The 15,000-nt window shown below is 52.1% G+C and overlaps 2 protein-coding genes across 9 annotated transcripts in view; both read right to left on the minus strand.

The window, feature by feature from the left end:
- Ppp1r12c (protein phosphatase 1 regulatory subunit 12C) overlaps positions 1-5,781 on the minus strand; it is a 21,867-nt gene extending 16,086 nt beyond the window's left edge. For 2 of the 3 annotated variants that reach the window (XM_029531970.1, XM_021218858.2), the window contains exons 1-3: positions 5,335-5,753; positions 1,647-1,777; positions 1,448-1,566 (exon numbers count right to left, since the gene is read on the minus strand). In XM_029531970.1, the coding sequence (XP_029387830.1) occupies positions 1,448-1,566; positions 1,647-1,777; positions 5,335-5,679 (595 nt within the window). In that variant the 5' untranslated portion in view covers positions 5,680-5,753. Of the gene's footprint in view, positions 1-1,447; positions 1,567-1,646; positions 1,778-5,334 lie in introns of all 3 variants that reach the window. The other variant, XM_021218859.1, reaches the window with a different exon arrangement.
- Positions 5,782-8,786: 3,005 nt separating this feature from the next.
- The window catches only part of Tnnt1 (troponin T1, slow skeletal type), a 10,812-nt gene continuing 4,598 nt past the window's right edge, over positions 8,787-15,000 (minus strand). For all 6 annotated transcript variants that reach the window (XM_021218732.2, XM_021218731.2, XM_029532172.1 and 3 more), the window contains exons 7-14: positions 14,006-14,069; positions 13,641-13,757; positions 13,251-13,328; positions 12,511-12,624; positions 11,752-11,861; positions 11,089-11,179; positions 10,950-10,990; positions 8,787-8,927 (exon numbers count right to left, since the gene is read on the minus strand). In XM_021218732.2, coding sequence (XP_021074391.1) covers positions 8,882-8,927; positions 10,950-10,990; positions 11,089-11,179; positions 11,752-11,861; positions 12,511-12,624; positions 13,251-13,328; positions 13,641-13,757; positions 14,006-14,069 — 661 coding nt within the window. In that variant the 3' untranslated portion in view covers positions 8,787-8,881. The remainder of the gene's footprint in view (positions 8,928-10,949; positions 10,991-11,088; positions 11,180-11,751; positions 11,862-12,510; positions 12,625-13,250; positions 13,329-13,640; positions 13,758-14,005; positions 14,070-15,000) is intronic.

Raw genomic sequence — 15,000 nt, forward strand, 5'->3', positions numbered from 1 at the left:
ACTGCTGCTCCACTGTGACTGCTGCTCCACTATGACTGCTGCTCCACTGCTACTGCTACTCCACTGCGACTGCTGTTCCACTATGACTGCTACTCCACTATGACTGCTGCTCCACAGTGACTGCTGCTCCACTATGACTGCTGCTCCACTGTGACTACTGCTCCACTGCTACTGCTACTCCACTGCTACTGCTGCTCCACTATGACTGCTGCTCCACTGTGACTGCTGTTCCACTGTGACTGCTACTCCACTGCTACTGCTGCTCCACTGCTACTGCTACTCCACTGTGACTGCTGCTCCTCTGTGACTGCTGCTCCAACTGCTGCTCCACTGTGACGGCTACTCCACTGCTACTGCTGCTCCACTGTGACTGCTGCTCCACTATGACTGCTGCTCCACTGTGACTGCTGCTCCACTATGATCCAGTAAGGCTTCTAACCTCTGACCTCCATCTCTTGGTACCAACTAGCTACCAAGCATCCCCAAGTAACTCAGCCATCTGAAACTCAATATGGCAACATGTTAAACCCATGTCTTCCCACCTTGGGTGGTAACATGCAAGAACTGGGAAGCCAAGACTACACCCTCCATGATCTGTTTGTCCTCTCTCCCCTCTTACCTCCTAACTGGACACTCCCCAGTGTAGAACTGAATCCAGGTTACAAGGGCATCTTTTGTTCGTGGAGAGCCCGCTAAGCTCCACAGCACCCCCAACCTAGTCTGCTTCCCAATTCCTTTCCTTCCAGGCCCTGCACTGAAGAGCTGAGATCCACCCAGCTGCAATCCAACTGGCTCTGGATGCTGATTTGTTTGTGTGCTGATAGGATCTCACGTAGCCCAGACTGGCCTTGAACTTACTACACAGGGGAGCACGACTATTACCCAAGGCTGGGATCACAGGCAGCACCACACCTGACCTGGACACTGGACACTGGCTTTTCAAGCCAGCAAATAGGAATCTCAAGCCTCTTTAAGAACCTGCTGTTCAGAGTGAGTTCCAGGACAGCCAGGGCTACACAGAGAAACCCTGTCTCAAATAAACCAAAAAAAGAAAAAAAAAAGAACTTGCTGTTGAGAACACAAGCACCTCATGCAGGGAAACGGACAGGATCAGATATGGAGATTCACTGAAAGAAACCAGGACACAATGGTTCTTGGGAGCTCAGGACAGAATGCACCATATGTCCCAGTCCCTCCTAACACATTTACTCACAGTACCTCAATCCCTCAGTTCCTTGGGGCTGAAATAACAGACACACTCATAGCAGCTAGTACTCTTATTTTATCTCTGGTAGTGTCTCACCAGACCCTTGGTAACCCTGGTACCTCCACTCCCATTTTACTGGGGAAGAAACAGAAGCATAAAGAGAGCCTGAGTCCAAGGAAATGGGCAGGACCTTTGAGTCCAGACTCCCAAATTCCAAAGCTCTTAATCCCATAGGCCCACCTCGGCGGGTGATCTCTGCCTTCAGCAGCCCCTCCATGGCATCCGACTCAGCCAGGTCCAAAGGCAGGTCCCCGTCACTGTTGACAGCAGCGATGTTGGCGCCATGGCTCAGGAGGTACCTAGGGGCAATGAAAGGTCAGAGCTGCCAGGCCTGGACTCAACACCTAACCCAAGCCCTGCCCTTTAACCCTTGCCTCACCTGGCAATGTCTAGGTACCCACAGGAGGCAGCCACATGCAGAGGCGTCCAGCCCTCGTTGTCTGCCTGGTTCACAGTAGCACCCTGCTCCACCAGGAAGCGAACGACTTCCAGGTTCTCATCTATGCAGGCCTAAGGATGGGAACAAGCCCATCAGCTCTCATCTCACCCAGCCAGAGGCCCAACGAGGAAACTTTTCTACAAAGGCAGACCCAGAGACCCAGGGCCAGCGAGGGGTATGGAAAGCAAGGCTGATGGCCTTCGATGTAAGTCCCAGGGGCCTCCAGACACCAGCTGCTTAAAATAGCCTAGTTGCTCCATGTTTGAGTCACCTGAGCATGAAGAGTTCATGGAGACAAGAGCAGGTTCCAGAAGTCAGGATGAAAGAGAGGCCATGGTACGTGTGGGGCTGCCATCCCTGCATGTGATTGCTGAACATATTCTTGAGATGGAGGAGCCCCAGAACCCAGGCATGGTCTCCCAAAAGACAGGGCACCTTGAGCAGACACACCCCAGCGTGGGTAGTGGCAGAATGCTCACCTAGCCCTGAGTTCCAGTCATAGCACACACGCGTGCGCACACGCGCGCACACACACACACACACACACACACACACACACACACACAAAATATCATACATATGCAGCACCTCCCAGAGACAAGGTTGAGGGCCGGGGCATATTTCTCAAATTTTCCTGTGCACAGGTTTCCTCAGAACATCTTTCCCCCAAACACCGACACCACACTACACGCCTGCTTCCTTACTCTTAGAACAGAAAACTTAGGGAGAGGAAGGCCTCACCCCTCACTTTAGCTATCGCAGTCCTCGGGGCCATAGGAGAAAGCTGGCCACGATCCCTGATGACACTGGCTAGATGCTGGAACCACTGAGTGGAGAGAGGGGGCTGGGTCCCGACTCCTGGGCCCTCATGAAAATTAACCCCCTTCTTCAAGTTCAACCATCTGGAGAAAGAGGGAAGGAAGCTACAAGGGCCAAGAGCATGAAGTCATGGAAATTTAGGCTGCAAGAGGGGGGCCACACGTGCCCTGGGAACGGGATGAACTCTGGGCGTCACTCTGGGCTCAGTTTATTTCTACTCTGTTGTCATGGTGATGGGAGGGGGGGCAAGGAGGCAGATGGGCCTTTCCCTTTCAAGGACCTGGCCGGGCACCGGCATCCATGCGAAAGATGCCTGAGGCTGGGCACTAGGGACCCAAGAATCTAGGCCCACCTCCTCCTCCCTCAGACACAGAACTCTAGTCAACCCTCTTTTCTTAGACTTGCCCCTCCTCCCTCAGATCCATGTGAGCACAAAATCTCTCCCCTGTTCAAACCTAGGACAATTAACTCCCAGCCCTGCCAACCACAGACCCAGCTCATAGCCATTATTGGACAAGGCAGATTATTGGACAAAAGGAAGAAAGAAAAAAAGACGATCCCTGTCTTGGTGAGGTAGAAGCTGGGGGCTCAAGAAACATCACCGCAGGAAGCTGATGCCCCAAGGAGGGTTTAAAACTGAAAACACAGCTCCAGGTGTAGAAATCAGGAGACACTAGAAGTCACCAGACAGAGTGACCAAATGTCCTTGTTTTCCTGGGACTAAAACTAGCTCTGGGAACTTTCTCTGCTAAAGCCCGGGCAGTATGAGGTGGTGACAGTACACTCGCCCGACTCTAGACCCCAGCTCCCTCTGCGTACTGGCTCCATAAACCAACCGCTCTCCTTGAATCTCCTCTCCCAATCTTCCAAGCCTCCTGCCAAGCCCTGAGGAGTGAGTTCAGCAAGGTATCTCCACGGTGGGAAGAGAGTCCCACCTGGAAGGCTGCCTGACAGGCAGACCTGAGGTTACGGGTTCCTGTCAGAGGAGGTGCTCCAGTGGCCTCCAGCAGATGCAGAGGAGAGGGATGCAGTCGGAAGAGAAAGCTCAGGAGCTAGGGACTTGGGTGGTGGTGGAAGTCTGAACTGCTCTCCTGCACTGCTTAAAGATGCTGAGACCCTGAGAGGGGCCTCAGGGAAGTAGTGACCTGCTGTATGTAAAGGGAAATGTCCCAGGCAGCACTGGGAACAAATTCCCAGGGTACACCGGCAGTCCGTGTAGGCCTCAAGAAGGAGCTTCCACATGACACTTCTTACCAGAGCTTCTAGGGACAGAGGTGACCACTGGTCCCATTCCACAAGAAAACTAAAGGACCCAGAGAAAGAACACTCAAGATACAAGAGACAAAGAACAGACAGCCAAACAGATATTAAGTCAGTACTGATTGACTGGTTTTGTTTTTGTGTCGTGTGGCCGAGGATGGCCTCAAACTCACTGTGTTGCTGAAGCTGACATTGAATCCCCAACCCACCTTGCTTCCACTTTCCAAGCCCCGGGTCTCCTGAGCTCTAGGCACCCGCTCTACCACCTCAGCTACACCCCAGCCCAGGACAGATGGATTCTCTGCCTGCATGTGTGAAAACTAAACCTGTCAAATACCCTCCCTCCGTTTCTCATCTCCACAGGCAGCAGGCTTCCCTTCCACCAGTAACTGAACTACAGGATCCTAGCAAGGAGAAGAGAGGACAACCCAGGAGATGGGAGTTGCCATGAAAGAAGCTGCCCACCAGAAGACTGACATTGGACCAACACTGAGACCAGGGATGCAGGCTCTTGTGTAACTAATCTTGTCCTCCGTCATCCTAACTGTGAATAAAAGCATCCTGAATCCAGAAGAACCCAAGCAACAACACAAGATGACTCTAGGGCATAGAGCACTGGAAATAATAATAATAATAATAATGTGTCTTGGATACCCAGGGTTTTAGTGGAATAGGTTCTAGAATCCTGGGAGGTGACAGGGTGGAAATCTAGAAGAGAGGGCACACTTTTGAAGAAGGACATTGCCTAAATAAAGTCTAAGAGATGAACCAACAATAGGTGAAGTGGCCATGTAATTCCAGAAATAAGGGCAGAGACATAAATAAGGACCTGCATTTGAGGCTGGCCTGGGCTACATAGCAAGACCTTGTCTAAAGGAAAAACAACAACAAAACAAAAGGAAAAGTGGTCCAGCTCCTCGAAGAGGGAATGCCTACAAGTTTCCAGGAAAGCAAACAATGTAAACTGAGAAAGAGAGTTGAGGAGAAACCTCTATAAGAGGTGACAAGATCCCCGGGGGGGGGGGGGGTGGATGAAGAGATAATGTAATTAAGGACATGAGACTGCAGGTAGGAGAAAAGAAAGCAAGGGATGACCCGACAGAGGACGTGCCTTTTCAAGGAAACAACGTGGTACACTGCCTAGAAGAAAAAAGACCACCCTGAGGCCGCAACGGACAGCACAAGTCACGGGAAGAAGAGAAAGGCACAAACAGGATGGACCTTCAAAGAAGTGACACTCAAGGACCTGGGCCTAGCGAAAGAGGGTCAAGTCAGACTGAAGGAGAATAAAACCTCAGGCCTGGGTCAGGAAAGACTTTAGCACAGTCAAACAAGTACCAGCCAGGAAAGGAGGAACCCGGCCAGCACAGGCACGGAAGTAAGCAACGCTGCAAAAGATGCACGGGAGAGAGATGACAGCACGAACGACAGAGAAGAGGCGGCCACAGAGCAGGCGAGATCCTCAGCGATGGCACAGTCGAGGGGAGGTGGCTCAGGGCCGAGGAGGGAGGATGCCCGAGTGGCGAAGACGCGGGGCGGGGGCGCTGACCTGGTGCAAGGCGCTGATGCCATCGGCGTTGGTGGAGTCGAGCACGGCACGGGCAGGCGGAGGGACGGCGGGGTCGGACGCAGCGCCGGAGCCGGAGCCGGAGTCGGACCCGGGATCCGCTGCGCGCAGCATCAGGCGAGCCTCGTCCAGATCGCCGCCCGCGCAGGCCGCCAGGAACTCAGCGGCGCGCTCGAAGCGGACCGTGCGGGCACGCCGCTCCCCGGGGCCCGGGTCCGCGCCCGCCCGAGCCCCCCACTGCCGCAGCTGCTCCTGCCGCCGCTCACGGGCCGCCGCAGCCGCCGCCGCCGCCCCCGGGCCCGCTGCCGGGCCATCCTCGCCGGACATCGCGCCGGCCCGCCGCCCGCCCGCCCACTAAGCGAGCGAGCGAGCGAGCGCCGGGCGACGAACAGCCGCCACCCGCCCGCCCGCCCGCCCGCCCCGGGGGCCGCCGGGAACCGCCGCGCGACAAGCACCGCCCAGAAGCGCGCCCAGCCCCCGCTCGGTGTATTGACGTCACGGCGCCGACCCAAAGCCCTCTGGGTAACCGAGTCCCCGCCTGAGACTTGCGTAGCTATCGCTGGGGGCGAGGACCTAAAAAGAAGCCCCGCATGGCGAGCTGGGAAATGGAGTTTCTCCCCGGTGAGGAGCCTTGCATAACTTGAGCAGAGGGGTTAAGAGAAGGAGGCCGCAGGCAGGCCGCCAGGAGTGCTGGGAAATGGGTTCTATACAAGCGGAAGTCTTCGCTGGACTCGCCATGTGTCCTGAGACACGTTCAGAAATCCGGAGCTGGAAGGGGGGGGTCGAACGAAAATAGTCAAGGGGCACGTCCTCAATCCCAGCCCTTGGGAGGCAGCGAGTTCGAGGCCAGCCTGGTCTGATCTCGGTCCTGAGTTCCAGGACAGCCAGAGCTACACAGAGAAACCCTCTCTCGAGAAACCAAGAAGCAAAATAGAGAACTGCCTAAAGGAGGGCATGCCCCTAGGGAGGGCTGGGAATCTGGGTTGAGCGGGCCGGACGGGCTACTGGGGCATGCTGGGAAATGTAGTGTACTTTGTAAAGCGACTACCCCAAGGCGCGTGGGAAATGACAGCGGATAGCGGATCCTGAGAGGGAGAAATAAAATTTGCATACTTTTTACGATTTGTTTTGAGATAGGATGGCCCTCGAACTCACTAATAATGCCCTTGAAGTTCTGGTCTTCCTGTCTCCATCTCCTAATTGCTGGGATTACAGGAGTTTGTTTCTTTGGGGGTAGGGGGTATTTTTGTTTTGAGACAGGGTCTCAGTATGTAGCCCTGCCTGGTTTGAAACTCACTATGCAGACCTGGATGGCCTCGAACTCACAAAACTCCACCTCCTCCTGCCTCTCGAGCGATGGAATTAAAGGAGTGCCACCAGGCCGTACTTGTCTTGGTTTTGAATCTGTCCCTCTCCCATCGGCTATAAGTAAACTCGATTTGTTTTCTTTGAGCCCCCTCTTAGTCCTAATGACTAGAACTGAGCCCGAGAGTAGGCAATAAAAAAATAATATTTCGAATGAATGAATGGACTCCCTAAGGCATCAGGAAAACCAAGGACCCACGGGAAATTGAGTTCTCAAACAAGATTAAAGCCTGTCACCGCCAAACTCATCTTTTAACATTGCGATAAAGTTCCCGTGCAAAGTTCAAGGAAATCAGATAACATAGGGCAAGCTGGGAAATGTAGTCTCAAGGCCACGCCTCCAAAGGGTTCAGCTCCAGACTTCCAAATATGTCTCAGAATGCAAGGTACCTAAGAAGTTAGTTTCCAGATCAAGAAAAAGCCCATGTGGTGATAGTTCCCTGAGCATACCAGAAAGAGGACCCCCAAACATGACCAAAATAACCATATACTTTTCTTCAGCCCACCTGGGGCTGCAAAGGACACTAGGAATTATAATTCAGATTGTATCATGCTCTCCGGGCATGATTTTGTTGTTCGGTTTTTTTTTTTCCTCCCCCAACCCCCTTTCGCTCCAGCCCAGCTCGCTCCAGCCTGCTCGCTCCAGCCCATAGGTTTTTGTTTGTTTGTTTGTTTCTCATTAAGGATGGTTGTGAGCCACCCTGTGGTTGCTGGGATTTGAACTCATGACCCCCGGAAGAGCAGCCAGTGCTCTTAACCACTGAGCTGCCCCCTGGCATGACTTTCTAAGTCTAAAATGTGAGGTTCCACTAGGTTTGAAAGTTCTTCCACCAGATAAGAACACCTAATAAACACCTGATAAAAATAATGTGATCTTTCACATTATCTTCCCCAAAAATCCAATTTGAGAAGGATAAAAAAACATTTTGAAACAGGAACACAGACCTACCATAGACTAACAGAAAGCTGCCAAAATTTGCATAGGGAAAACAAACATTTTTCCTAAGGGGCACTAAAGCAGCCCACCCACTCCATAATTTTTGGATTTATGCAGAGAAATAAGCCATAAAAACTTCAAGGCCGGGGAAACATAAATCCAAAAGGATAATCCTGGTTTGTATGGGTTTTTTTTTTTTTTTTGAGATGAGATACGTGAACCCTACCCCATACACCACACACACACACACACACACACACACACACACACACACCCCTGAAGTCAGGTATTTCCATCCTTGGGACCCACAAGGAAGGAGAGCACTGACCAAAAACTGTCTTCCGGTTTGATCACGGCATTCGTGCACACCCGACTAACACACTAAATGGAAGGGCAGCAAAACTCTTAACTGTGGAGCCATCTCTCCTGCTCCAGAACCGCATCTCTTTTGTTAATTATTATATTCATTTGTACATGTGTGCTTATGTATGACAACACACGTGGAGGTCAGAGGGCAACTTTGCAGGAGTTATTTCTTCCCTCCATGTGGGTCGTGGAGATCTAATCCAACACAGGTCACAACGCTTGGCAGGATTACACATTTGCTGGGCTGTGTTCTGGGCCCTAGGATCACAGCTTATAGATCTATTCCTCTATCAGCCCTGTCTGTCTGTCTGTCTGCATGTCTGATGAGACAAGGTTTCTTGTTGTAGCCCTTGCTGCCCTGGAACTCACTTTGTAGACCACGCTGGCCTCAAACTCATGAGATGTGCCTGAGTCTGTCTCCTGAGTGCTGGGATTAAAGGCATATGCCACTACCACCTGTATTGTCATTATTTTTTTGAGACGGAATCTCATATAGGATGGTATTGAACTCACTGTGTAACCAAGGAATGACTTTGAAACCCCAAACCTCCTCTCTACCTCCCCAGTGTTGGGATTACTGTCACTCACCATCGTATCTAGTTTAAGCAGAACTGGAGATTTAACCCAGGGTCTCATGAGCTCTAGACAAGCTGTACTCCCAGCCATGAACTCGAAATCTCCTTAATGACAGTTGATGGCTCTCCCAGGCAATATGGAGATGTCAATCAATCCACACAGCCACCACATAATAACAACCCTGAAGAACTTAAGCAGATGCCTGGGGACACTTTATTTCAGTTACAGATGGGACACGCTCCAGTGGCTCCTGGGCTCCACACAGTGGGTCATGTCCTGGCAGTCTCACTTCCAGCGGCCTCCAACTCGACCCTTCCCAGCCCCCTTTCGGCTGCGGGAGAAGGTGGTGGTGTCAGGAAGAGGTTCTGAGCCTGAGATAAGCTTAACACAGCATCTTTAAATTCAGGAAGTCCACCCACCCTCACCCAGAGGAAGTCAAGAGCAGAGGCCAGCAGTGCTATTTCTTTTTTGCAGTACTGGGCACTGAGTCAGGGCCTCTCCCATGTTAAGTAAGTACTCTACCACTGAACCACAAACCAGGCCTCTCACTGGGGGATTCTAGGCAGGGGCTTTACCTATGAGCCACATCCCGAGCCCCTCACTGGGGATTCTAGGTAGTGGTTCTACCACTGAGCTACGACCCCCATTGAGTGCAGCTCTTTCAGATAATGCCCAGTAAGTGGTTGGTGGGAGTTGACTTTCTTGGGTTAGTTCACAGAGAACTCATGCAAATTTATGCGAAAGGGGCTTGAGAGTGGAAGAAGGGCTAGCTAGAAGTGGTGACATGCAGCAGGGCTCAGGGAGGCTGGAAGAGTACAGAAAAGGCTAGAACAAGAAAGAGACTGAGCAGGAAGCCTGGGGCATGGTGGGAAACACCAGTGATCTCAGCCCTGAAGAGGATGAAGCAGGAGGATCAGGAAATGTTTGAGGACAACCTGGCCTATATAAGAGTGTGTGTGTGTAATACCCCAGTAAGAGGCCTGGCTTGTGGTTCAGTGGTAGAGTACTTACTTAACATGGAAGAGGCCCTGACTCAGTGCCCAGTACTGCATACATATACATACATATACATATGTATATGTATATGCATATATATACCAGGTTTGGAAGGTGGAGGCAGGCAAGTGTCAGGAGTTTAAGAGTAGCCTCAAATACCAGTGGCGTTCTAGGTCACTCCAGCTTACAGGAGACCTTGTCTTAATAAGAAGAAATAAAGAGGAGGAAAACTGGCAGGAGAGGGAGGGACAACGAGAGAAAAGGAGGGAGAGAGAGGCCAGCGAGATGGGCTAGCAGGTAAAGGTGCTTGCAGCCAAACCTAAGATCTGGGCCTTATCTCTGGGACCACAGGAAAGGAAGACGAAACCAGGACTTCTGAGCGCAGTCCGTACGTTGTGTGGTGCGCAACCGCCTGTAACTTAGCTCCAGTGATCCAAACTCCTGGTCTCTGTGGGCACACACCCATGCATATACATACACCCACATACACGCTTACACCCACTCATACACACACATACAGTCACACACACACATACACAAAGACACACACACACTCAAACCGAACACACACATACACCCATATACACACATACACCCACACACAAACACACATACACATGTCCATGCACACACATGTAAACATGATGCAAAAACTGGTGTAAAAGAATATGTACTCAGAAAGAAAAGAGATGGAGGGATACAGACAGGGAAGGAGACTGAAACCTAAGAGCTGATAAGGAAAAGCAAAAGACTGTATGTAGTGCAGGCCAATAATCCCAACCCTCCTGAGGCTAAATCCAGAGGATCAGTAGTTCAAGGTCAGCCTCAGCTTCCTAGTAAGTGTGGGCTATGTGAAACCTTGACTTAAAAATAAATAATTTGCCAGGCATGGTGGCGCACGCCTTTAATCCCAGCACTCAGGAGGCAGAGGCAGGCGGATTTCTGAGTTCGAGGCCAGCCTGGTCTACAAAGTGAGTTCCAGGACAGCCAGGGCTATACAGAGAAACCCTGTCTCAAAAAAACCATAAATAAATAAATAAATAAATAAATAAATAAATAAAAGCATCCCAGCACTTGGGAGGCAGAGGCAGGTGGATATCTGAGTTCAAGGCCAGCCTGGTCTACAGTGAGTTCCAGGAAGACTTTGTCTTGAAATAATAAGCAAATTAAACAGACAAAAAAGCCAATAAATAAACCCACAAGAACAGATACGGATAGGATGTCTCAGGAAACAGACAGGAGATGCCAAATGGGCAGTGGTATGCAGAAGCAGCAGAAGGACAGAGGGAGGGAGGGAGAGAGCGAAAGAGGAAGGGAACAGAAGGAGCCGTATGTGGAGGTTGGGAGTGGCACTTACAATTTCTGGGCATGGCTGATGCGGTTGTAGAGCACATTGATCTGTGGAACAGGAAACCAGGCTAGGTAGATGCCCAGGCGGGGCAGCCTGCCACACCTCTCACCCAGCCCGGGCCCCAGCAGAGGCAGGTAGGTCTCACCTCATATTTCTGTTGCTTCAATTTCTCCATCAGGTCAAATTTCTCTGATTCCAGCTGGTGGATCCATTCTGACAGCTCCTGGGCCTTCTCCCTGGCAGGCCGAGAAGGACCAGGATGCAGCGAGATCCAGGCTGCCTTCTGAGTCCAGAGAGGACTTACCCCAAGCCACGCAGCAAGTCTCTTTGGGATTGGTGAAGTTGCTACACTCTTGCTAAGATTCCCCGCTGAAGGTTTTCAAAAGTTCCTAAATGGAAGTCTCCGGAAGTAATGGCTATGAGCCCCAGAGTAAAAGCCGTTTGGTTTTTATTACTTACATAGTGTGTGTGTGTGTGTGTGTGTGTGTGTGTGTGTGTGTGTGTGTGTGTGTGTGTGTGTGAGAAGTCTGGCCTCCAACTCAATATACAGCAAAGGATGACCCTGAATTGATCCTCCTACCTCCTCCCTGAATGATGCAATTCCACCTAAATGCGGAAGGGGGCACTGTGGATGCCAGACACTACAGGCCAGGACAGCCACCCGGTAGCTTGCAGGTGAGTGACATTTTGAACACAGAAAGTAACCTTGGCCCAGAAAAGGAGTGCCAATTGCCTGAAGTAACACAGCACCAAGACTCAGACCCGGAGTGTCGCCCGTGGAAGCCTTGTGAGAGCTGCCAGGACCTACCGGAGCTGGTCCTCCCCCATGTAGTCGATGTTCAAAGGTTTTTTCCTCTCAGACAGGATCCTGAGTTTCATCTCCCGACCAGTCTGTCGCTTCCCACGCTTCTGTTCTGCCTGGAGGGGGAGGAATCCCAAGCCAGGGATGGAACCTGGAGGCTAAATCCACTCAGTGTCCTTCGATCAAGCCAGTGCCTCCACCACATGCAAGGAGTGCATCTCAGTCCTCCCCCCTCAGACTCGGGGATCCAGCCTCAGTCCTCCTCCCTCAGTCCAGGGGTCCAGCCTCAGCCCTCCCCCCTCAGACTCTGGGGTCCAGCCTCAGTCCTCCCCCCTCAGACTCTGGGGTCCAGCCTCAGTCCTCCTCCCTCAGTCCAGGGGTCCAGCCTCAGCCCTCCCCCTCAGACTCAGGGGTTGAGCCTCAGTCCTCCTCCCTCAGCCCAGGGGTCCAGCCTCAGCCTCTTCCTCCCTTAGTCCCAGAGCCCCAGGCTCCAGCCCTCCCTCCTCAGACTCAGGAACCCAAGCTCCGTGCCTCCTCCCTCCTCCCTATAGGCCCCAATCTTCTTCCTTCACACCCAGGCACCAGCAGAGGAACATTGTGGCCGGAAGAGGGGCAGAGACAATCAGCAGAGTGTCTCCCTCACCTATATGCCACATGCTATCGACAGTGACAGCTGGCTCTGAGTGAGATCCAGGCTTACAGGACCAGCACCCTCAGGTTTCCCTCCCCTCCTTGTAGACACAGATTTCCACAGGCCAGACTCACCTTGACCAAGTAGCCCCCAAAATGAGCTCCCATGTTGGACAGAACTTTCTTCTTCTTGGCATCATCCTCCGCTCTCTTCTTCGCCTCCTCCTCCTCCTTCCGCATCTTCTCCTCCTGTGAGAACAAAGGGGGTTCACGCCACGTGACCCTACACACCCGACGGAGGAAGAGCCTAGCCTGGGTAGTTGATGGCTCAGCATCTCCATGAGTGAAGTTGGAGCCATGGAGAGACCCACTCCTTAACTTGGTATGTAGTTCAGGCTAGCCTCAAATTCACAAAATCCTCCTGCCTCAGCTTCTTCTGCGCTGGGATCATAGGTCTGAGGCCGTCACACCCAGCAAAGCTCAGTCTTTGTGCTATGGCTTAAGTCTCTTAATCCAGCCCTGCCTGAAGCTAGACCAGCAGTAGACTTTTCATTTACATGCACTGTTCACCCTTCCGATAGGAACATCTTGGTTTTTGTTGTTGTTGTTGTTGTTTTTGGTTTTTTTTTCGAGACAGGGTTTCTCTGTGTAGCCCTGGCTGTCCTGGAACTCACTCTGTAGACCAGGCTGGCCTTGAACTCAGAAATCCGCCTGCCTCTGCCTCCCGAGTGCCGGGATTAAAGGCGTGCGCCACCATGCCCGGCCCCCGATAGGAACATCTTTATGCTAGACATTACAGGGACTTTCTGAGAACCGCAGAGAGTACCAAACATGGGAAATAAAGGATTCTTCTATAGGGAAGGACAGACACCTACCGCCAGCTTGGCCTGGCGTTCTCGCTCCTTTTCTGTTCTGAAGCGCTGTTGCTCGGCTCTCTCTGCGCGTCGCCTCTCCTAAGGGTATTAAGGGGAAGATTGGGGCAGGGGAGGGGGGTTCTTGGAGGCTATCCCCTCCCACAAGTTATCCTTCCACCAGTAGACAAACGAAATAAGGATAGTTTCTTTCATTTAATTTTCCCTTTTGAGACAGACTCGAACTCATGGTAATCTTCCTGCCTCAGCCTCCAAAATGCACTCCTGGTGGAAACAGATACTGGAGTGCAGCCGCCCAGTGTCCCCGCTGTTTCTCCCAGAGACCCCAAAGCACTACATGGAGGGAGGGAAGGGGAGATAGATGTAACCAGAGGACCCAGCCTTCCGGCTCACAATGCGGTCTTTTAGCGCAATGAGCTCTTCCTCCTCCTTTTTCCGCTGCTCAAAGTGCACGTCGATGAGCGTCTGCAGCTCCAGTAAGTCTTTCTCCATGCGCTTCCGGTGGATGTCCTGAAGAGGGAGTCCGTGAGGCCGTCGGACAGGGCCCTGGAGCCCGCCCCACCCCAGCCCCAGGTGATGACTGACAGCCAGCTGGGATGGCTTCCAGCAGATGTCAGCAAAGCATTCCTTGCTAACCACGGGACCCTGGGTTACCCCCAGGGTTTTCATGAAGGAAGCATAGAGGGGCACTTGTCAGAATGGGCTCAAGGCGCCAAGAATCCCGCAGCGGCGTCTGGGGTAGGACAGCTGTCACTTACATCAAAATCCACACGCTCCCCTTCTGGAATCTTCGGGGGAATCAAAGGTGGCACCACAGGGCGGCTGTGTCGATAGAAACGGATAGAGATCATCAACAGGCTGGCCTCTCTTCCCTGCCTCACCATTCGCTGTTCAAAATGACAGCTGCCACCCCGCCCCCCAGCCCCCCAGCCCCCCAGCCCCCGAATCTGTGTGAGACCACAGTCAGGGAAAATACAGTTTGAGTATTTTGTTTTGCCGGTTCTGACATACTTGTAAAAACCGGCAGGACCCGGTGTCCTAGCTGCTTGGAAGTCTGAGGCAAATTCAAGGCCTGCCTGGTCTAGAGAGAATCTAAAGCCATCCATGGCAATTTAAGAGACACTGCCTCAAAATGAAAAGTAACAACAGGACTGGGGATGAGATTCAGCCGTGGAACGCCTGCCAAGAATCCCCCAGGGAGAGGTGAGGGGCGTGGCTCAGCATTTGACTCAACTCCCCCAGTGAGGGTTGGGGGGGGGTGACTCAAGATGGAATACTTGTCTCAAACAACCGAGGCCATACATTGAATGCTCTGCAAAATAAAAAGCAGGCAGAGACCCACATGACAAGCCTGATGATCTGAGTTCGAGACCCCCGTAAATCATCCTCCGAACCCCACTCTTGCACCATGCGCACACCTCTGTGCTCACACACGCGAAATAAACAATAAAGGTCTTGAAGTTTAAAAGTACTGCTCTCTCTTTTGCACATGCTCTGAGATACTTCGCTTTCTTTCTAACCATTTTATCTTACGTGTATGTACGGGGCTTTGCCCGCTGCCTGTGTAACACGGGTATGGCCAAGTGCCAGAAGAAGGCATTGGCTCCTCTGGAACTGGAATTACAGATGTTTGTGAGCCGCCACGCAGATACTGGGAGCTGAACCCAAGTCCCCTGGAAGAGCAGCAGCCAGTGCTTTGAACCACCGAGCCACCTCTCCAGGCCTGAACATTTTATTTCCAGGGTAAGGATGG

The sequence above is a fragment of the Mus pahari genome, chromosome 19, assembly GCF_900095145.1.
Source record: "Mus pahari chromosome 19, PAHARI_EIJ_v1.1, whole genome shotgun sequence".
NCBI classification, from domain to species: domain Eukaryota; kingdom Metazoa; phylum Chordata; class Mammalia; order Rodentia; family Muridae; genus Mus; species Mus pahari.